The sequence below is a fragment of the Phoca vitulina genome, unplaced genomic scaffold (assembly GCF_004348235.1).
Source record: "Phoca vitulina isolate PV1807 unplaced genomic scaffold, GSC_HSeal_1.0 scaffold47, whole genome shotgun sequence".
Classification (NCBI taxonomy): domain Eukaryota; kingdom Metazoa; phylum Chordata; class Mammalia; order Carnivora; family Phocidae; genus Phoca; species Phoca vitulina.
Genome location: NW_022589750.1, coordinates 9,635,686 through 9,658,475, shown reverse-complemented (window position 1 = coordinate 9,658,475; position 22,790 = coordinate 9,635,686). Strand labels below are relative to the sequence as shown.

At 38.3% G+C, this 22,790-nt stretch overlaps 1 protein-coding gene across 12 annotated transcripts in view; it reads right to left on the bottom strand.

Moving 5' to 3' along the window:
• NCOR1 (nuclear receptor corepressor 1) overlaps positions 1-22,790 on the bottom strand; it is a 156,918-nt gene that overhangs the window by 40,714 nt on the left and 93,414 nt on the right. For 10 of the 12 annotated variants that reach the window (XM_032431780.1, XM_032431779.1, XM_032431789.1 and 7 more), the window contains 7 exons: positions 21,668-21,730; positions 19,284-19,423; positions 14,623-14,749; positions 11,561-12,110; positions 9,300-9,429; positions 6,834-7,029; positions 60-220 (listed from right to left, as the gene is read on the bottom strand). In XM_032431780.1, coding sequence (XP_032287671.1) covers positions 60-220; positions 6,834-7,029; positions 9,300-9,429; positions 11,561-12,110; positions 14,623-14,749; positions 19,284-19,423; positions 21,668-21,730 — 1,367 coding nt within the window. The remainder of the gene's footprint in view (positions 1-59; positions 221-6,833; positions 7,030-9,299; positions 9,430-11,560; positions 12,111-14,622; positions 14,750-19,283; positions 19,424-21,667; positions 21,731-22,790) is intronic. The other 2 variants (XM_032431787.1, XM_032431788.1) reach the window with 1 other exon arrangement.

Sequence of the window (22,790 nt, the reverse complement as noted above, 5' to 3'; positions counted from 1 at the left end):
GAGAACTTTTACCAAAGCAATACTCAACAGAAATTTCCAGGGCAGGGAAGGCATTTTACCTGTGAGATGGAGCCTCCCAGGATAAAAGATGGTTTTTCTGAAGCCACTGTGGTTTTGGATGATGGGATGAGAGGAGGAGGTGGCCTAGTGGGTCGAGTTGTCGGAAGCCGAACCGCTTCAGGGAGATTAGTTATCACTTGATGCGGAGCAGGCTGCAGGACTTTGAAGGGGAGGAAAAAAATGATTTAAAATCGGCAATTTCATAGTTTGCAACACTCTACCTATCTCAGTCATTCCCGAATTTTCATATCACACACTGAATTTTAAGTGCAAGATGAGGCTGAGGAGGAACATTTCTATTTTGAATTTCTCTTTCACTTGAATTAAATCCATATACATATTCAGGTCACACGTGGTATTTGTGAGGCTGAAATATTCAACTCCCTGTGAAACCAGAGCTTTTAAGTTGATGTTCATTTCAAACTATCTCTGCTTAGCATAGGCAAATGACAATCTTTCACAATCTTTTCTCTCTCTCCATCACTCTTTGGACCTGCTTCTTAGGAGCAGCTGATACTCCAACTCTGGAGAACGCACAGACATGGCCAACCACCAGCTGGACACCCTCTCTACATCTTGCCTACCTGGAGAAACGTTTACTGATCCTGGCTCTCACAGACCTGAATTTCTTGTGGTCGGGGAGGGGACCTAAAGATTTTTTCAAAGTACATGTACTCTTAAAAGCCAGTCAGTGTCACAGTATACATGTGTGAACACGAATTTCCCAGTGGCCCAGTGAAGCTCAACTGAATACAACAGACGATGGGATGCACAGAAACAAGAAAATAATTCTGAAACAGGAAGGGCACGTCTGGGAAAGGCAGTTTGTTCACGAGCTCAAACCACCCGAGTCTAGCATCTGTAGGGAGATGGCCAGCAGCCACTGCGCAGAGGAACAATATTTACCTGGCGGGACACTATAGCGGGCTGCACTCATATCAGGCTGTGGAGCGGCTTTACTGACTTCTCTCGGAGAGAGCCTACACGGTGAGGCTGACCTTGCTGCGGGACTGTGCATCTGTGCTTCCTGTTCTAGAGCACGTCTGACCTCAGCATAAGGCATATAGGCGACTGATTTTCCTATGAAAGTTAAAGTTATCAAGATAAGGGAAGAACCCCAAATTAAAATAGTAAGTGTGAAAGGACCAAGCCCACACCATCCAGGGGCAGATCCGACTATATATACTAATATTAAAATCTAAAATTCTGGGGCGGGGGGGGAGTCCACCCACAGAGAGGTTTAAAAACCCTATACATCTAAATCTTCTGTGTATGCACCATCACTATGACCTAATAAAACCCTCAAAAATTCAATTATGATGTTTCCCTTTAAAGGAAAAGAACATCTCTTTCTTCTTCTTAGGAAAACCAAGTGTTTTCACATGCAATAAAGGTCACAACAGGCAAACATCAGATTATCCAGCCATTTGGTAAATTCAAGTCTTGCTTGAGTTAGTCATATCTCTGAGAATTTCCACCCTTTATATTTAGCCAGCTGAAACACACCACTTAATATTCAGAGAAATAAACATAATTAAGAAACGGAAGAAGCCTTTCTTAGAAGACACAGATCAAACTAATCCAAAAAAACCTACACACACTTATAAAACTATGAATTTTACTACCAGAATGCTATAAAAATTACTCCAGGGGCTTTTGGGTGGCCAGTCATTAAGCGTCTGCCTTCAGCTCAGGTCATGATCCCAGGGTCCTGGGATGGAGCCCCACTTCGGGCTTCCTGCGGGAAGCCTGCTTCTCCCTCTCCCACTCCCCCTGCTTGTGTTCCCTGTCTCGCTGTGTATCTGTCTGTCAAATAAATAAATAAAATCTTGAAAAAAAAAATTACCTCCACATAAAGTATAAAAAAACTTAAGTATTTAAAGGGCATATCAGATATGCAGTCACATTAAGACTTAAAAATACAGGGGCGCCTGGGTGGCTCAGTTGGTTAAGCGACTGCCTTTGGCTCAGGTCATGATCCTGGAGTCCCGGGATCGAGTCCCGCATCGGGCTCCCTGCTCAGCAGGGAGTCTGCTTCTCCCTCTGACCCTCCCCTCCCTCATGCTCTCTCTATCTCATTCTCTCTCTCAAATAAAATCTTAAAAAAAAAAACAAACAAAAATACATATAATTATATATATTATATAATTTTTTTCCTTTTTAAAATGAAATTGACATTATGTTTTTGGAAAATCAGAAAAGCACAAAGAGGAAAAGGAAAATCATATGTAACCCAAACCACTTAAATGTGGGCTATTTTAATGTCTGCCAGAGCAAATTCCCATTCATTTTCTTATTCTTTTGCTTACCTAGTCTTATCCATTTATTCTTCCAGATAAATCAAAATTTAAAATCATTCTCCAAACAAGATGTCACTGGAATTTTCATTAGACTTGCATTAAATTTATGAATACAAGACACCTGATGCTCTATAATAATGAGCTTTCTAACCGAGTAATCTAGACTTTTTTGTATAGGTCTTATTTATAAATTCCTTGTTAAAAATTATTTGTAGGTATTTTACATTTTGTTGCTAGGAAAGCCATCTTTTTCATATGCATGAGTTTACCTGTATAAATGATTACTGCAAATCTATAGGAAAGAAAGATGGGGATTTCTGGAGACCCTTTTTTTTTTCTGAGAAACTTAATGAACTTTCCTTTTTGTTCTAACCACTTTTCAGTTGGCTCTTGTAAGCTTTCTAGGTGGATAATCTTCTCCTGTGAACAATGATTTACCTTCTCCCTTCAAAGAGCTACTTCTATTTTTGTTTCTTTTTTTCTTCACTGCACTACAGTAAGTAACAGCTGGCACCTGATAGTTTCTATCCCAAGAGAAGGTCTCTAGCATCTCACTGTTAAGTGGAAGGTTTGTAATTGGGTAAAGATTCATTAGCACAAGGCATAAATAGTTCTCTAGCTTACTCAGGTATTTTTAAAAACCAGAAACAATTCTAGTAATACCAGCTAATATGAAGTATGTACTCTGTGCAGAGCACTGTGAATTACATGAATTATCTCACTGAGCCCTCATGCCCTACGGGATGATTAACACCATTTCATAGATGAGGAAACTGAACCTCAAAAGAATCACACCGTATTGCCCAGCCAAGGTCACGCTACCAGCAGTGTAAGCCTGACTCTGAGCTCGAAACCATGTGGCAATAATGTCTCCCTAAAGCACTGGGCGTTGAATTTCAGATGCCTGTGGGGTATCCATCAAGATGATGGTACTCTTCCCTTCTTAGACACATTGATATAACGAATTAGATTAAATGTCCCAATGCTGTGCAGATTTATAAAATAAACCAAAAGAAAATCATGTCTTCCTTTCTAGAGAATTTAACATGGTAAAGTTATTATTATAAATTCTGTGTGACTGTTTTACCATTTACAGTAAGTTTCTAATAATGTGGAAACTATCTTGTCAAGGTAGTGTTAAAGAAAAAGCGGAAATTTAGATGGTTCTAAATACAGGTATTTAAATCTTCATGTACTCAGAGCTGAAAAAATAAACAACAAAATAAACAGACTAGATTCAGTTGCAGAGAAGCATTAACTCTTAATTGGACTGAACTGATTCTGTTAAACCTGCATTGCAAGTTCAATTCTAATTCTCTACATGTGTATGTTTGAGTTTCCTCACTCCAGAAAAAAAGGCTTCATGCTGAAGTAGGGGTTACCTTGTGTAAATGCTCCCGGAAAGTGAAAACAACTGTTCTCTCAGGTTTTTCCCAAGTGTTTCTACAGATGTAAAGGCTTACACCACTTAAAAAGGGTACACCTGCAATAATTATTTCTGCCACTCACTAACATTAGGATGAATACAATCAAACACATGCTGCCTGTTACTTTCTAAATGAGACCATGAAGGGAAAAGTCAAAACTATGGTCCTAATTCAAGTAAACTGTACCAGTTTGGTGACGGTTTATAGGTAAATCCACATTCTCACTATATTTAACATTCTATAAACTCTTCTATGGCGATGCACTGAAAACATTTGTATCAAACATTCTGCATACAAGCAATTTAAATGCAAGTATATGATTACACAAGGGAGATGTGTAAGTATAAGGGAAATTATCCTTTATACTGAACTATGGATAGCTATAAATTCAGGAGAGTCTTCAGGCACTTCGTTAAATAACTACACATTATAGATGAGCTAAAACAAAACATAACCTTGAGATAAAATGTAATCAACCACCCCAGTTTCTGGAGTCACCTTGAACCAAACTGATGTATTAATGAACACCTCAGTATCACATTAATAAAAAATATAATTACAGTATGGTTTTAAGACCACTGCATTATGATTAAAATTAGGATACCACTCTCATCTAAACCACATGGATTAATGTGACTGACCACAGAGAAATGTAGTTCATTGTTTAGAGGCTCAGAATTTGGGCTCTAGTCTGATTCAGTCTCTCCAGCTTCCAAAGTAATTTAGATCAAGATCGTAAAGTAGATCAAGAAAAGATACTGAGGTCCTTGGGGCTCCTGGGTGGCTCAGTCGTTAAGTGTCTGCCTTCGGCTCAGTCATTAAGCGTCTGCCTTCGGCTCAGGTCATGATCCCAGGGTCCTGGGATCGAGCCCCGCATCAGGCTCCCTGCTCGGCGGGAAGCCTGCTTCTCCCTCTCCCAATCCCCCTGCTTGTGTTCCTGCTCTCACTAACTCTGTCAAATAAGTGAATAAAATCTTAAAGAAAAAAGAAAAGATATTGAGGTCCTAAAATAACCATGTGATATGCATGTTATAGAATGATCCAGATATTATTAACTAAATAATGTTCAGCTTTAGCATGACTCTGGCAAATACCATTTGAATGTCATTTTTTCTAGGTTTTAATTCTTCTCCCAACATTTATTCTAAATCATTTATGTAAGGAATACATCAAGAGACTTTTAAATTACTCTATAATTTATCATTCTCATCATGACAGATTTTCTCATAACTGGACTGCTCAAAAGACAAGTGCTTCTGCTAAGTCCATTTATACTCCATTTAATTCATTCCCTCAACATGTAATTACTGAGTACAAACTGCGTCAGTTACTGAGTTAGCGACTGAGGATTCTAAATACTAAATACTAAAAGCTCCCAAATCATCAACGTTTTTACCTTCATTCAAGAAATATTCATTGGGACGCCTGGGTGGCTCAGTCGGTTGAGCATCTGCCTTTGGCTCAGGTCATGATCCCGAGTTCCTGGGATCAAGTCCCACACTGGGCTCCCTGCTTGGGGAGGTCTCTTCTCCCTCTCCCTTTTCCTCTGCCTGCCGCACCCCCTGCTTGTGCACGCTCTCTCCCTCTCTCTCTCTGACAAATAAATAAATAAAATCTTTAAAAAAAAAAAAAAGAAAGAAAGAAATATTCATTTAGCACCTATTATACCCCCAGCCTTGCTGGGTATTAACTACTCTGGTTCATGTTTTTACTAGGATAAGATTTATACTTAAAACACCAGCAATTTTATGTTTAAAACTCTAATACAGTTCAATGTGCCATATAATAACTCATTACTGGTATACCTGGGTGTAACGGGGGGGTGGTCAAGATTCGTTAAGTACCACAGTTCCTATTTTATATTAAATAGCCCTTGAAATGCATGACATTCTACAGTTAGCTGTTCTTACTTATCTATGTAAAGTACTGCAAAAAGTCTTTTGAATCATTACCAAAAAATCTAAACCACAGTAACGAAGACCTTAACAGTCTTATATTCTAAGCATATTGTAGCATAAGTCAACCATCAACCAGAACACATGTGCCATTTCCTAATCATGCCAGAAGAATTTATTACAATTTAGAAATCACCCCCCCCCCCCCGCTTTTAAAAGAAACTGAGTGTATCATGCACAACTAAAAAGAACATGCATAGGGGTGCCTGGCTGGCTCAGTAGGTGGAGTGGGGGAGTCTTGATCTCAGGGTTGTGGGGTCAAGCCCCATGTTGGGTGTAGAGATTACTTAAAAATAAAAAAAATATTAAAAAAAAAAAGCACATACAACTCGAATTTGTCACTTGAAATAACAACAGTGAAATAACAATGATAACAGCACCTTTGTGGTATCTATTATACTATGTACATACTGGTACACTAATTATTATTATAAATTGTATCTGTATTACATATAATATTATGTAAAGAATAACGCTGAGCCATGTGTTACAAAATGATACTGAATGCTGATTCTTTCTTATGGGTTGCGATCTCAGTAAGAAAGAAATACAGACAGACAGATAGATAGATGGATGGATCGATCTATAACTTGCAATTTACAGATGAGAGAACTAAAGTCAGAAAAGTTACGGGACTTGTCCCTGGCCACACAAGTGGTGAAGACTGGGGCGAGGGCCGCGTCAGGCTACGACTGACGCTATACACCGAGTCGTCTCCCATCATATCAGAGAATGAGTATTACCCTGTTGTTACATGTGATTTGCTTGGAGGACAGGATAACAATTCTCACTCTGAAAAGTCTGATGAATGGAGCAGAAAGCATGGCTTTTACAGTCTTCCAGCAGAGATAAATATCAGAAAACTCGTATTAACAAAAACCATTACAAATGTTACTGCCGCCTGTCAGTAGTCAATAATAGTAACATTCCTCAAAAGTTTAACTGAGGTCAGTTTAAAGGAATTTTGTGTTGGGGACAAGAGGAATTAATCACTTGACATGCAAATAAACTACAAAGCACAAAGGACACTACTTTGGAGTATAGTTCTGTTTCCCGTCAGAGAAGTTCTTTGCGGTGACAGCTCTGCCTACCTTCCCACTCTCTGTTTGGACTCTTGGCCGTGCCACAGGGACTTGTAGAACTTCTGCATTCCAGATCTATCTGTTCTTGCCGCTGCCGCTGTTCTTCAAGGAGTGCGGACTCATGCATTGCTTTAATGTGTCGCTGGTAGAGGGCATACCCGCTCACTGGGGTTCCAATCGGTATATTACATGGGGTACAGGAAACCTACAGGAAGAAAAAAATCTAAATACGCCAATGACCAACATAACAACGACCCTCTGTTACAAATAATGCTTATTTCTGTAACGTACTGGTTGATGTGATTTTGCCACTTTTTGATCAAAGTACTCTTCAAGTATAAAAGGCTTAAAGTGCTGAACATTTACTTTCAGAACTGAACACAATATAAATCACATAAGAGAGATCAAAATCGGAAACTAAAACACTGCTGTCTGCTTTTAACTTCCAGACGGTCAAACCCCTGGTGGCTCAGCCCTGGCTCCTAGCCCTCCTCTCTAGGTTCTCTCTAGATAATCACACCCACTTCTGTGCATTTAAATGTCATCTATATGTTAATGATTCTTCAATTTCTATTTCTAAGACGTTTGCTCCAAGTCCCATACTCACAGAATGGCTGCTTAACAACTCCACTTGGGCATCTCAAAGCACCTCAAAACTTGGATTTAACAGGAACTCTTCATTTCCTACATTCAGTGCTTCTCCTTCAGTGACCTCCCTCTTAGGAAACGGAACCTTAACAGCTTAAGCCAGAAACCTGGCAGACATCCTCGACTGATCCGCCTTACCTCCCACAACCAACTCACACAACAGGATGGGTGTTAAATGTTCCGTCTTCAGACAGGCCATCCCTAACCGTCCCTTCTCATTTTCCTCCTTACAGCAGCCCTGTTTCTTTCTTTCAGGGTACAGAGCGCTTACAATAGCACAATTCACAATAATATGGCTGGTTTTTCTGTTTATTTTCTGTCTCTCTCACTCAGGAAGGAAAGAACCCAACCTATTTGGTTCAATACTAAATAAACAGCCCCTAACACAGTCCATTACTTCATGAATACAAAAAATTTTGGGAAAGAGTAGAGATCTGAGTTTTTCAGAACCTATTATCTAAATAAAGACTTCCATAGTTCTTTTCCGCTACTGTAAGTAGAATTTTTCACTGAGCCCAAAACATACACATAGTTTTCTTGCCCTCGTGCTTTGGCTTTTATGTAAACATGGTACTTCCTCCTGTTGCCATAAAGCCAAATGAACTGTTTTGGTCCAAAAAATATTATTTCCTATGTGGAGTCTTCTTTAGTTGTCTTATTAAGAAGGAAGCTCTCCTTCCTCTGAAATGACCATACTACATTTTTTAACTTAACAGAGCATCACATTTTTATAATTCATTTTAAGTTTTTTTCTGTCTTTTTATCAAGAGCAATCTCTATGTTTCTTGAAGTCAGAGATTATGATATATAAATATTCCATACAGCATTAACAATGTTGTCTTGAACTGGGTACTCAACAGAAGTCCATTTGAGTAAATCAATGAACGAACAAATGTTTAATGATTTTTTGTGTGTGAGTCCATCATAAGCTCACACTTAACTTTTATCAATTATCATGTGAGACAGAACAAATTTTTATCCCCTGAAGTAAAGCAACAGCTAAAACATTACTAAGTAAAGGAGCAATAACCTAGTTTGGAATTCAGTGTCAAAAGAGAGTCAAACTTGCAGAGATTACTGAAGTAAAATGTAAATAAAACTAGATTTGGAATTGTATCCTGAAGTTAGCCATAATCTCTAGAATTCATTCTAAATATTTAAAACCTAGTTATATATTTATTCTACTACTGTCTTCCAGGAAAACAAAACAAAACAAAAACAAAGCTTACGAATATTTAGGGCTAGAGGATTACACTCCTTTGGTGTTTTTTCTTTCCGAAATGGAAATCACCATTTCAACCAACCATCACAATGAATCCATTTGAAAAAGCAGACAGAGCGACAGAATGGCTAAACAAAATGTGGTATATACATACAATGGGATATTCTCAGTCTTAGAAAGGAAGGAGATTATGACTACAACCTGGATGCACCTTGAGGACTTTATGCTGAGTGAAACATGCCAGTCACAAAAAGACAAATACCGTATGATTCCACTTATATGAGGTATTTAGCCAAATTCAGAGAGACAGAAAGTAGAATGGTGGTTGTCAGGAGCTGGGGGAGGGGAAAGAGAGAGTTACGGTTTAATGGGAAGAGAGTTTCACTTTTGCAAGATGAAAAAGTTCTGGAGATCTATTTCACAACAACATGAATATATTTAATGCTACTGAACCATACACTTAAAAACAGTTAAGATGATAAATTTTATGTTGTGTGTTTTTTACCATAATTTTTTTAAAAAATCAAGTACTGATTAAAGAAGAGAAGAAATGTCTCTAAAGGTCTTTCTCAACTTTACTTCTCTTACTCACTTTGAAAACTTACCATTGGCGGGATAACAGCAGCTCTGTGCTGAAGCTGTGGCAGGTCCAGTGGATTTGGTTTTATTGGGGATGAGACCAGTATAGATCCAGGGGGGTTCAACAATGAAGGCTTTGAGTCCATAGGAAACATTCTGCAATTGGCAATAAAAAAAAGATAAATTAATATATTCTTATTTAAGACTTTAAATGTACAATCATAATTCCTTTTTTTTTTTTTTAAGATTTATTTATTTTAGAGAGAGAGAGTGCATGCAGGGGGAGGGGCAGAGGGAGGGGGAGAGAAAATCTCAAGCTGACTGTGCTGGGTGCAGGACCCAACATGGGGCCTGATCACACGACCCTGGGATCACTTCATGAGCCAAAACCAAGAGTCCGTTGCTTAACCAACTGTGCCACCCAGGCACCCCTAATCATAATTCCTTCTAAGTCAATATGTATGTACACACACACAACACAACCTTAGAAGATATTTGAACAGTAAGGAAAAGGGGAATCTATAATGCTAATTTTCTAAGTAAAGAAACCTAATATTGATTTATAGGTTGAAATTTATCTGAGTTTAATCATCTGCATCTAACCATCCAGTCCGAATATATTCCATTATAATATTAGGTCCTAGTCTACCACTAACATAGATTACAAACTAGTTACCTGTTACAGGATGTTTTGCCAGGATCATAGGGTATTTTTTCAAACATCTGCCCACTACCATACTAAAATTGAGAATTTCACCCCAAATTCCAGACTCCTGGTTTCTCATCAAGAGTGGAAAGAAAGAGCCACACAGAAGCAGCATGCCCACGTGGAAACCACATGCTGAACTTTTAGCAGCTGCCCTTTCCAACACACGTGCTGCTCTGTCCCCCACAGCCCCCGCCACCCCACGCTCCGCCTGCTTCACTCAGTTTCAGTATGTACGCTGGAGCTTACGACACCCAATATGTGAACTGGGGAGATCATACGCTAGTGCCGTACCTTTCAGGCTGTATCAGACTTTCCAATGTTATTGGGGGCAGATGAACATTTTAAAAAGTACAAACTGATAAGAAAATTAGAATGTATAAAAGAAAGTAACACTTAACATGAAGAATAAAGACGATATTAAAGTTGCAGAAAATTGGAAGTGTTATTTTGATAGTTTGGAACTGAAGTAGAGTGTTATTCGAAGGTCACCATATATTTACAAGGAATTTCTGAATTTCAAGACTACTATCATGTTCAGCTCTTAGGATGTTCCTCCTTTAAGATTACTACCATCCTAATTTTTCCTTCACTTGTAAATATAGTTACCAAAACTAATAGTGGAAAACACAGATAATCCTCATCTTAGATGAACAGAATTTGGCTCTCTGCTGAGTGGCTTATTAGCCTCTTTCTTATTAAAAAATGGGCAGTTGGAGAAAAAGAAAAAAGAGTTGAATTGGGTTTCTGATTAAATGATGTTTTAGTCAAATTCATTTCTAGAATGTGTGCCAATCAAATGTTCTACTGTGATTCTAGGTGATTCTGTTTCTTTCAAGGAAAAGGAAATCCCAAGGCAAGTACATATATTAAATAAAGCAGTATCTATTCCTGTAATTTTACTGTAATCTTTACCGTAATTTTTATGAAAACCATGAAGATAGGATAGATTTTTATATTATTAATTTAATGACTAAAAGTAGTTCTGTATTAATCTGTATTATATATATTTGAAATTACAAATATGAATCACCTAAACTTTTAACTGATATACAAAGTGATCATGATAATTACCACTATCTTGTATTTAAATTATGCTTTCTCAAATATTTTCAGAACACTTAACATGTCTCTCCCGTCAACCTTTCCCGTCATCTAATACACAGGTACAGCAGGCCCTGCTTTGAAGCCGTGTGGTCTTGGAGCAAACAAGCCAATGCCCCTTGCCTCTGCCTGCACCACCACATCCTACCGCTTCCAACACCAGGAACGGCAGCCGTCCGTGGCTCATAACACAAGTTTTGTTAGATGAAATCCCCTTCTTAGCTACACACAGAATGCATGTAACAAGCAGTGTAGAAAAACATTATTATCTTTCTCATTGGAAACTCATGATCACACAACTGTTCTTGGTTACTGAAACAGATGAACAGCATCATAACCCAATATTAAAAGCATGCGGACTACCTCTAAGCTGCCGATATTCGTACAGGAATAATCCCTGCAGCCAGCACCGTCCTGTGACTCAGTCAGCCTCCAACAGAGCAAAGAACAGGAGAGGATCGCAGGAGCGAGTCTCACCTCTGCCTCTCGGGCTCTCCGTCCACGTCTTCGTCTGCACTGCAGGTGGCGCTAGAGTCATTGTCCGACTGGGGCTCGGGCCTCTGGGCGCCTATCTGCTGGGCCACCACCATGTCCTCATCTCTAGGCTCTGTCTTCGTGCTGGCTCTCTCCAGGTCTCCTTCTTTGGTATCACCTTCGACTCTGGATGGATTGGTTTCCAGCGCCCCCATCTCAACGTCTACAGAGTCTGATTTGGCAGCCGTGGGGAGGTCAAGAACAGAAGTCACTTCAGCACCATGCTCCTGCCGTTCGACGTCCATTGGCTCTGCCTCCACCGTGATGCTGTCGTTCGCCTGCGTCTCCACACTTTCACTTTCAACTGGTTTTGCACTTTGCACTGCTGAGGAGGGAGACGCACAGGGTACAGGTTCTGTGCTGGGTTCAAGCTCAGCGCCAGGCGCGGTGTTTCCTCGAGAAGTCGCATTGTCAGTGCTGTCTTCGCTGGGCTTGACAGCTTCAACTGGTGAAGGAGAAGGAGCACTTTCTGTATCAGAACTATTTTCAGCACCTTAAAGATAATGATACGGCATAAAAATCTGATAATGAACATGTTTCCGGTGGTGACAGAAGCCATGCTTGAAAGTAGTTGTTTGGGATGAATGATACTCCTTGGATGGCCTCAGTGAAGTCTTATGGCCACTGGGAAGCTAGAGTGTTTGTTCCCAGAGCATGAAAGGGAGAGGTCAAATGGTCCTCACCTTCTGAAATGGAAAGCGTAAAAGCTTTTAATATCTAAAAATAATTTATATGAGGGGCGCCTGGCTGGCTCAGTCGGTGGCGTGTACGACTCTTCATCTCGGGGTCGTGTGAGTTCGAGCCCCACACTGGGTTCTCGTAGAGAGTAACTGAGTAACTAAGAACTCTTAAAAATATTTTTTTAAATAAATAAATATAAATAAATAAGTAAATAAAATTTATATGAAATTTGAAAAATGAAGACAGATGAAAACCAAACTAAACAAGAAACCATTCCCATAAATGGTATTTGGATTATTTCTACCAGCCTGTGGCTGTGCTTCTCCTTTGACCCAGGAAGCCTGACAGTCTAGAACAGCACCATCCAACAGGAACATAATATGAGTTACATCTGCTTAAAATTTTAATTTTTCCGGTGGCCACATTAAAAAAGTAAAAAGAGATAAATTAACAACATATTTTATTTCACCCAGTAGGTCTGAAATACTATCTTTTTAACATGTAATCATGTGGAAATATAGTAATATAGAAAACTAGTAATAACATTTTTACCTTTTTTGGTATTAAGTCTTCAAAATCTGATTACATTTTACATGTTCAGCCCATCTCAATTTGGACTAGCCACATTTCAGGAGCTCAATAGCCACATGTATCTAGTGAGTACCACACACTAGACAGGAAAATTCTAGAGTAACATTACATGGACTTTTAATTTAACACTGTAACCCTGGTCTTTCCCCACATCCCTGGTTTCACTTTATAAATACCGTTTTAATCTTTGATATCTTTACCTAGATATTTCAAAGGAATCACAAATTCAGTATTTCCTGCACTAGACTAAGTCTGTGGACTCAACACATCCAAATCAGGTTCTTTTCTAGTGTTTACTGTCTAATTAAACCAGAAACCTTTTAAGGAGTAATCTTTTAATTCTCCTCTCATTTATCCCCATATCCTACACGGATAAATATCATTGATTTTCTCTCTAAAAATATCCCTTGAGTCCATCCACTTGTGTTCAATTGCTCGACTGCCCCTGTAGTCCAGAAGCAACTCTTCCTATCTTCCACCTCAGACCAGTCTCAACAACACCAGAGGGAGCTTTTTAAAAGCCGAGTCTTACCAAAACTCTTCTGCTCCAGTATTCTCTTCATTCCTGCCACATGGGCCTCATTTTCCACAAAACCTCACAGAAAAAAAGCTACTTAATGTTCAAAACCAAAACCCATTCAAAACAAAATTTAAGTTTCAAAGCCAACAACAACTTGCAGAAAAAAATAAAACGAAATCTAATATTTCTGAAACTCCTGGAAGATACAGAACTTCCTAAGCTTAAAATATGAGCGCCTTCAAAGGAATGTACTTAAGCAGCTCTAATTACATACAAAATTTAAACTCTGGTAATTTAAAAATAAAAAGTGAGTGAGATGGAGAAAATATGTGTATACAAAGCATGAACATGTGTAAGATATTATATATAAAGAGCTACTAAAATCACTGAAAATTCCCACTTCATAAGCAGTCAATTCACAAAAGAAATCTACAGAAACTTTAATAGTAATTCGATTGAAATAAATTAGGAACTTTTAATTAGCAAAAACTCAAGAAAATATTTACTTTTTCGGAAAATGGTCATTAATTTGTTCAAGTGACAAAAAGGATTTTATTTCTGTTCTTAAGTTTCTTGGGTTGACATTCTTTTCTACCGAGCTTCTAGCGTCATTAATTCTTTTTGTATGAAAACATAAATGTGACATGTGTAAGTCACTATAAAAACTGAAATAAATCAAACTCACTGCAATAAAGAGAGAAGTGTAATCAATGATACCAACTGGACACATAACGGTGGCAGTGATACTGATGCAGACAGCTTGCTGATGCCGGACTGCCATTTTTTTTGATTTTAAAATTTTATTTATTTGAGAGTGAGCGAGCATTGGGGGGGGGGGAGGGCAGAAGGAAAGAGAGAATCTTAAGCAGGCTCCATGCTCAGTGCAGGGCTCGACGTGGGGCTCGATCTCACAACCCTGAGATCATGATCTGAGCCGAAATCAAGAGTCAGCCGCTTAACTGACCGAGCCACCCAGGTGCCCCTGAACTGCCATTTTAAAGATCTTCTAGTCGTACCAACTGGACCATCACAGGTGCTACATACGTATTTGTTGACTGAATGAATAAGTACATTGTGCTCAAGTTTAAGGTCTCTATGAAAACAGTGAATGTACTGTTTCCTTAATGAAGCAATTCTTAAATAAAATGACTAAGCTAGTAATTACATATTTGAACTAGTGGAAGTCACAACTAAATTTAAGATTTTAAGATACCTTCACTGTCTTCTGGATTTTCTTCTTCATTAGAAGCTTCAATATCTTCATCCTCCTGAGCAGAAACAGTGGAAGCTACACTTTCACACTGGGACACGTCTCGCTCTTCACGGGGCTTTCGTGAAGTCTAAAGGAGTAAAAGAGTGTTGAATTAAATTATGATTTAAATAGCTAAAAGAAAACAAAGGAACATTCTCATATCTGAAGTAACACAGAACACTGATACACACATATTAAACAAGAAGGCTGCCTGTCTGACAACTGTTCTGGTGAATATTCGGTTGCCTCTAGGGAACCACTAACTGGCCTTTTGTGTGGATGGACTGCTCTCATCAAACTGATCAAAAGTTACATTGGGACCATTTTTCAAACTATTTGTCACCATACATGTACAAAGAGCCAAAAATCACAAAACTCCTGCTATTCTTCCTCTCCAAATAATGTATTTTTCTAATAAAAATAACATGCATTTGTTTTCTATTAAAAATAAGATATTCGTTGGACTGTGGAGGACACAGAAAATTGTTAAGAAAAAACAATAATGGTTCATAACTGCACCAGCTAGAGATTCTAACTATACTGATACATTTCCTTTCAGTCTTTTATATGCGTATACATATGTTTATGTATAGTACATGTAAATAAAACTAGGATTGCCCAATGTAGTTACCTATCCTACTTTTTTTTAACCTTAATCATGAACTGAACATACCTTTACATTATAAATTCCTCAAAATTATTAAATTAATGATTCCATAAAAACACTCTGTACCAATAGATATTTAAAATTCTCCTATTTTAAGGTATTCAGTCAATTTTAATGTTCTGCACTAATAATGCTACAATAACCTCCCTTCCCTAACATTAAGAATTATGTGATTTCATAAGCAACAACTGATCACTGTTGTCACCAACCATCATTGGTGTTACTGAATTTCTTCTACTATTAATGAGGACAAACTGCCTTTTCCTTTAACAGGATTTTTCCTTTCACAAATAATGTGTTTACATAAAACTGCTCATTCTTCTACTGGGATCAGAGATCTGTAAGAACATATGTGCATATATTTAAGTGTCAGACATCAGCTATTTATTATATTTTTAATCTCATGTTGCTAACTATGAAACTTAAGGTCTCCTGTCTTTGTAGACCTGAAGATCCCAGCCCTGGCATCTGTTCTGTTCTCCGCCTCTTACCGAGCCTGTACTCAGCAGACTTTAGTTACAGGCCTCTCCCGGGGACACTCCTCACAGAGGAAAATAAATTATTGCTATCCCAACTGTTAAAATTATGTGTTAGGATGCAACCTAAAGCAGTAACTAAGTCAAGAGGAAAAAAAATCACGTCCCAGTGTCCGTCATAGAACTAGGTGTAATTCTGAGGCTAAAAAAAATTCATCACTATGTTCCTCACAGGAATGCAAGGGGAGAATCCTCTGGCCACACTCTTTAAAAAGCTTTAGGAAGACTGCATGAAGGCTGCAAAATTTTTAGGAGTTAGATAATAGCTCATATAGGGATTTTTCCAGTGTCGAGGCTGTATCCCTCCTTTGCCAATATCCACCCATGCTGTTTGGTATTTCCACTGATGAATATACAAAAGACAATGTTTCACCACCACCATGCGGCATTCCTCTGTTCACATGTAATCATCTACTACTTCTCCAAGCATTTTCTTCACTATATGATAGTACTCACTAATATTTAATGTAATAATTCAAACCTATGGAAATGTAACACCTATATATCTTGCACTGCGTTTTAATAGATATTAGACATTTTGTCATGTTTTCTTGAAACCTTTTTGAAAATGATAAAACACTCAAAAAAACAAAACAAAACAAAAACAAAACCCGGAAGCCTGCTGTCCCTAACAAGAAGTTTTAAAGACACTGGTGATGGTTAATTTGATGTGTCATCTTGGCTGGGCCACAGCACCCAGACATTTGGTCAAACATTATCCTGGATGTTTCTCTGCAGGTGTTTTTTAGATGAGATTAACAATTCAACCAGTGGACTTCTGAGCAAAGCAGATGACCCTCCGGAATGTGGAGGGGGGAGGGGGCCTTCACCCAATCAACTGATGGCCTTAACAGAACCAAGACTGACGGCTCCCTGCTCTCCCCCTCCACCCCCCATGCCCCCAGCAAGAAGGGAGTCTGCCAACAGATCGCCTTTGGACTCCAGCTGCAACTCTTCCCTAAGTCTCCAGCCTGCCATCCTGCACCGTCAGATGCAAGTGTCCACAGTCACAGGAGCCAATTTCTCAAAATAAATCACTCGCTCATATTCTCTCTCTCCACACACACACACACACACACACCACACACACACACACACACACCACACACACACACACACACACACACACACACACACCCGTTGGTTTTGTTTCTCTGGAGAACCCTGACTTATCTTTTATTTATTTATTTTTATTTTATTTTATTTTTTTAAAAGATTTTATTTATTTATTTGACAGAGAGAGACACAGCAAGAGAGGGAACACAAGCAGGGAGAGCGGGAGAGGGAGAAGCAGGCTTCCCGCTGAGCAGGGAGCCCGACGTGGGGCTCGATCCCAGGACTCTGGGATCATGACCTGAGCCGAAGGCAGACGCTTAACGACTGAGCCACCCAGGCGCCCCCTGACTTATCTTTTAAAAACATGTCTGATTTATTCTTTACTTGATTTTTGTCCCCAAACATTGTAAGTGGTATTTGATGAAGTCAAGTCTCTCTTGTCAGAAGAGCTTTTGTTATTACTTCCTTCCCTTTGTTTTAGTTTCTACAACACATTTTTAACCTTTACATCTTCATTTTTAACGTTAAGAGGTCTTTTGTATATAACTTTTAAAATCAGTCAATATTATACTTCATATACTCATATTTATTAAAAGTCCAAACCCTAACAAATTTAAATATCTACCCTTTTATTACCCATTCTATCATTCTTCAGTGAGTCTCAAAATTTTTTGGTCTAAGGATACAGCACTCTTAAAAAGTATTCAAGACCCAAAGGAGGTTCTTTTCATGAGATATATATAATGATACTTACTGTATTTGAATTAAAGCAAAAATATTTAAAATATTAATTCATTTAAAAATAACAATAAACCCATTACATGTCAACATAAAAAACACAAAATAACTACATTCCAAAACAAATGGATAATTTAGTAAAAAAGTAGTTTTTTGGGGCACCTGGGTGGCTCAGTCGTTAAGCATCTGCCTTCAGCTCAGGTCATGATCCCAGGGTCCTGGGATCAAGCCCCGCATCGAGCCCCTGCTCCACGGGAAGCCTGCTTCTCCCTCTCCCACTCCCCCTGCTTGTGTTCCTGCTCTCATTCTCTCTCTCTCTGTCAAATAAATAAAGTCTAAAAACAAAATAAAATAAAATAAAAAATATTCTGTACATCTTTTATCCATACATGACATCCACTGTGACATCACAAATTGGTCATCTGGAAATTATGGAGTTACACAGATTTTTCAAATCTGCATACATTTCACTGTATGTCAAAATATCATATTAGTTATTACTGCCACTGATCTCATCAGAAAAGTCTTTGAGTATTAGGAAGATATTAAGCTTATGGTGAGGAAGACAAAGTTTCCATTTTTGCTTAAAAGCTTGAAGTTTAAAAGTGGCAACAAATACTTCTGCTTGCTTTCTTTGAAAGACAGTCTCACTCATTTTCAAGAAAATGTCTGCCAAGGATCCAAGTCTGAAAAACCATAGTTTTTCTGTCATTTTTCCAATTAAAACTGAAACTCCATAAAAAAAGGGAGGCTAGTTCAGCTTGGAACTCAAACAATTGCAAAAGTCCTTTCCCTCGACAGAACCAGCATACTCTGGTATGGAGCAGAAGGGTTTTATGCACACTTCTCATTTCATCACACACATGGACTCAAGGGTCAAGATTTAATAAAGCTAATTTTTACTGCTTCGCCAAGGACAAGTGAAATTGGCATATTTGTTGTTAAACTGCAAATGCCTGGAGATGAAGAATACACTTGAGTATTTAGCACAGTGGTGCCCTGCCATGATTCATGCTAAGGCACAAGCATTTTCTCTCACAACTCCTTTGACACCATCCACGCAAATCTAACGCAGTGGAAAAAGTAAGTTACATCTTAGTATTTTTACAAAAACAGTTCTGGCCTCATGGAATCCTCAAAGAGCTCTGTAGACTTTGAGAGCATTGGAACTTCCTCGTTAAGGAATTTTCAATAATTTATCTTTCTGATTTTACTATTTATCTCAGGGACTCTTTCTTTCTGAGAAAACGGTTTTAATATGCCATATCGATTCATTCAACAAGGTCAACAGAACTCCAACTAAACTTTTCAATTCAAACTCCAAAATGTTTATATTTTTCAAATCCCATCTATGGTAATTCAAAAGTACTGAACTGCCATTACTACGAACAGGAATTTTGTTCCTTGGGCAGTCATCAGAGAAAAAGTCAACTTGTGCCGAGAAACTAGCACATCCCTCACAGGTAAAGGTAATAAATAAAAATACAGGATACAAAAAACTTTCTCTCAAAGCCAGTATCTGAAGCTCAAAAACAAAACAAAGCAAATAACTATTGGTTAAAAACTAAATCAGTTAAAAATAAATAAATAAATAAGCAAATATTCACTACCGCTGATATACTCACTTTCTGTTTATGCTGCTGCAAAAGGTTATCAAGATTATGTCGCCTTTTATAGTTAAAATAGAAGTTTTTGCATTGCGCTTCACTTTTAGTCCCCACCATTTTGGCAATTGCTGCCCAGTTACGACCATGTTCTACAAGACCTATATTTGAAAAACAGACCAAAGATTAATTGAACAATCACCTGATAAAGCAAACAAGAGAAATAAAATCAACTTAATTAGTCTTCAAAATCATTAACACTAAAAATGTGATTTCAATTATTTATTGATATATTTTAATACATACTTAAATATGTATTGACACAAAATTCACTGACAGCTCTATTTTGCCACCCAAATTTAAAACATGCTCATTAATGGAAGGGCTCAACTTTACCCTTGTTATGTATCTCCCAAAGAGCTAGGACAATGTCAGACACACAGTAACAACTCAAACACTTATAAACTGAGTGATTAGATACCTCTAAGTCTTTGGAAACAGTATATCAATATAAAGTTAATAAGGTAATCTTATAATTAACACAAAATAAAGATATATATGACTAGATTTATAATCAGCATGTCTTCAATCCATTCACAATCAAGAAATGCCCTCAAAAAAATTAACGAGTTTTAAAAACAGCAACAACAACAAACCTGTGGTAATACAATGCATCACAGAAATCTATGCAACCTGACACTTTTCAACTAAATAATGTATGTACACACACACACCTATGTGCGAGGAATATGGGCGTATAAACACACGTACACAGGGAGCTATATAGACGTATCCAAGCAGGAATTTCCAGTACAAATTTAACAATTTATAGAAAAACATGAGTTTTTCAAGGTTAACACAAGTAGCTTCCTTAATAATGACAACTGGAAGATTACTTCCAAATCCTTCTGATACATGAACAGAGCTGAGAAGAGTCCTATGGAGGTGTGTCTACCTGAAAAAGATTGCTCTATGATGTAGCTAGTATCTACTCACTCCACTATGACATTCTGATAACAGATGAGAATAAATGTCAATCTTTTTTTTTCTTTTTTAAAAAATGTGAATCTTTTTTTTTTTTTTAAAGATTTTATTTATTTATTTGACAGAGACACAGTGAGAGAGAGAACACAAGCAGGAGTGGGAGAGAGAGAAACAGGCTTCCTGCAGAGCAGGGAGCCAGATGTGGGGCTCGATCCCAGGAGCCTGGGATCACGACCTGAGCCGAAGGCAGACGCTTAACAACTGAGCCACCCAGGTGCCCAAAAATGTGAATCTTCTAAAAAGTTATACATGTAATCATGACAAGTCATGAATTTACTAATCATGGCAAATAAACATCAAATAAAAATATTTTGAGCACAGAACACATTAAACTGCTATATTTTTGGTAAAGTTGGTTTATATAACTCTTAAATGTATCACTTATTACCTATTAAATAGAAAATAAATCTGAAATGTGTCACTAAGAGGTCAACTTATTTACAATAATTTCTCTTTAGAACTATAAGGTAAATACTTAACTCCAAAAAGAGTTGGCTAATCTTTCTCAAAATTATTTTATTTAAAACACAAACTATTGTTCATTTATAAACCAATTATTTATCCTACTAGAAATTTTACTTCCATTTCAAATTACATTATCTTAACAAGCAACAACAGAAAAACACAAGATTCCTAATGTTCCAGAATAAGATCAAGGCAATGAGTGGGAGAGACAAAATTCAAACCTTTGTCCGGCTCCAAAGTTCATGCCCTGTCCTCTGAATCGCAGTGCAGTTTCTTACTAGTTTATAACCAAATGCCTTACAAATACAAACTGAGGAGATATGTACCACCCTATTAAATCCAACTTTTAAATAACAGAAAATATAGACTCTTTATATTAAAATACCCTCCAAAACACTGAATCACAGCGATGCTGGAAAAGTGAGAATAGTCCACTTGCTCTCTAACAAAATGACATTCAAAATAAAACTGTGCAGGGCGCCTGGGTGGCTCAGTTGGTTAAGCGACTGCCTTTGGCTCAGGTCATGGTCCCAGGGTCCTGGGATCGAGTTCCGCATCGGGCTCCCTCTGCTCTGTGGGGTGCCTGCTTCTCCCTCTGCCTGCCACTCCCCCTGCTTGTGCACTCTCTCTCTCTGTCAAATAAATGAATAAAATCTTTAAAAAAATAAAAATAAAAAAAATAAAACCGTGCAGAGAATCTTAAATCCCTCAAAATTGGGCCTCTTAAGCAAGGCACAGCAGGGTTACCTGAGAGGGCACCACCCCATCATAAAGAACTCGAGTCTACCTCTAAATTCTATTTACCATTGCAGAAGAACTTTCTTCTTTTTTCAATTAAAAAAAATTCATTCCATCTGACTTATTAACCCTGAGGAACCTAAAGAACTATAACTTACCTTTTTTAGCGACTTCCATTTCTTCTTCTGTCCATCGAGAGGTTTCTACAGGCTCTGTGGAAACTGAAATAAAGAGAGAGAACCCAGTAAGGCAGAGAAAACTTAAGTTCATTCACAGATGAGATGGCACCGACCTGCTTGTCTGACATAAAGCCTGTCTGAAGCATTAGGCAAAGGAAACTATGGACACAGGATGGTGGCAGGCTCTCCCCACCAACTAAAGGGGTATAGTCAAGGCTTCTCCGTTAGGATCTTTCTCAATGTTCTTTGAAGTTCCACCCACGTCTACATGTTTGTTTTATTTTCTATGAAGTCCCACCTCACCCACTGCCTTCCCACTATTCGAGCCCCATCCCTCCTCTCCTGAAGTGTGAAAGGAAGAAACAACAGTCCCCCTTCCTGTCCAGGCACAGTTCTCTCCTGCTCTCTGAATCCCCCATCTCGTCCTCACTCCTGGAGGCCCTATGACACCTAGTAAACACAGATGGATCACAAACTGCACATTCTCCCTTCTACATTAGAAAGGAAAGTAAGACTATCAGGCATGAAATGAGCTCCTGCCATATTCCCCTTCTCAATTAATAGTACCATCATCCATCCAGTCACTCAAATTATTAACAGCCTCCTCAGACCAATTTTTCAATCCTTCGTCCCATATACTACTCACATCCAATGATGTGTGTCAGTTCTAATCTCCCAAATCATCCCCTTCTTGCCTGGGCCACTGCGTGCATAGTGACACCCGTCTGGCTGGTTCCTCTGCCTCCAGCCCCTTACTCTCTCCAACCTGACCTCCACAACTGTCACTAGTTAGCTTTCTAAAACATCAATCTATGTACAAACATTCCTCTATTTAAAAACCCCTATGAGCTCCCACTTTGTAAGCAAAGCAGGATATAACTCAAACAAGGTCCATCATGATCTGCCCCCATGTGTTTATCTAGTTCTTTTCCTTGCATCCTTCCTTGCCATCCCCAGAACCCGGTTTCTTTATGCTTCATGTTATGGTAAAATTGGTACCACTGAACCAATGATGGTAAGCATTATTAACATGATCCCTTTATAAACTAATGAGACTGTACTTAGTAAAGGAGACAAAAATGCTTGGACCCAAGAATTTATT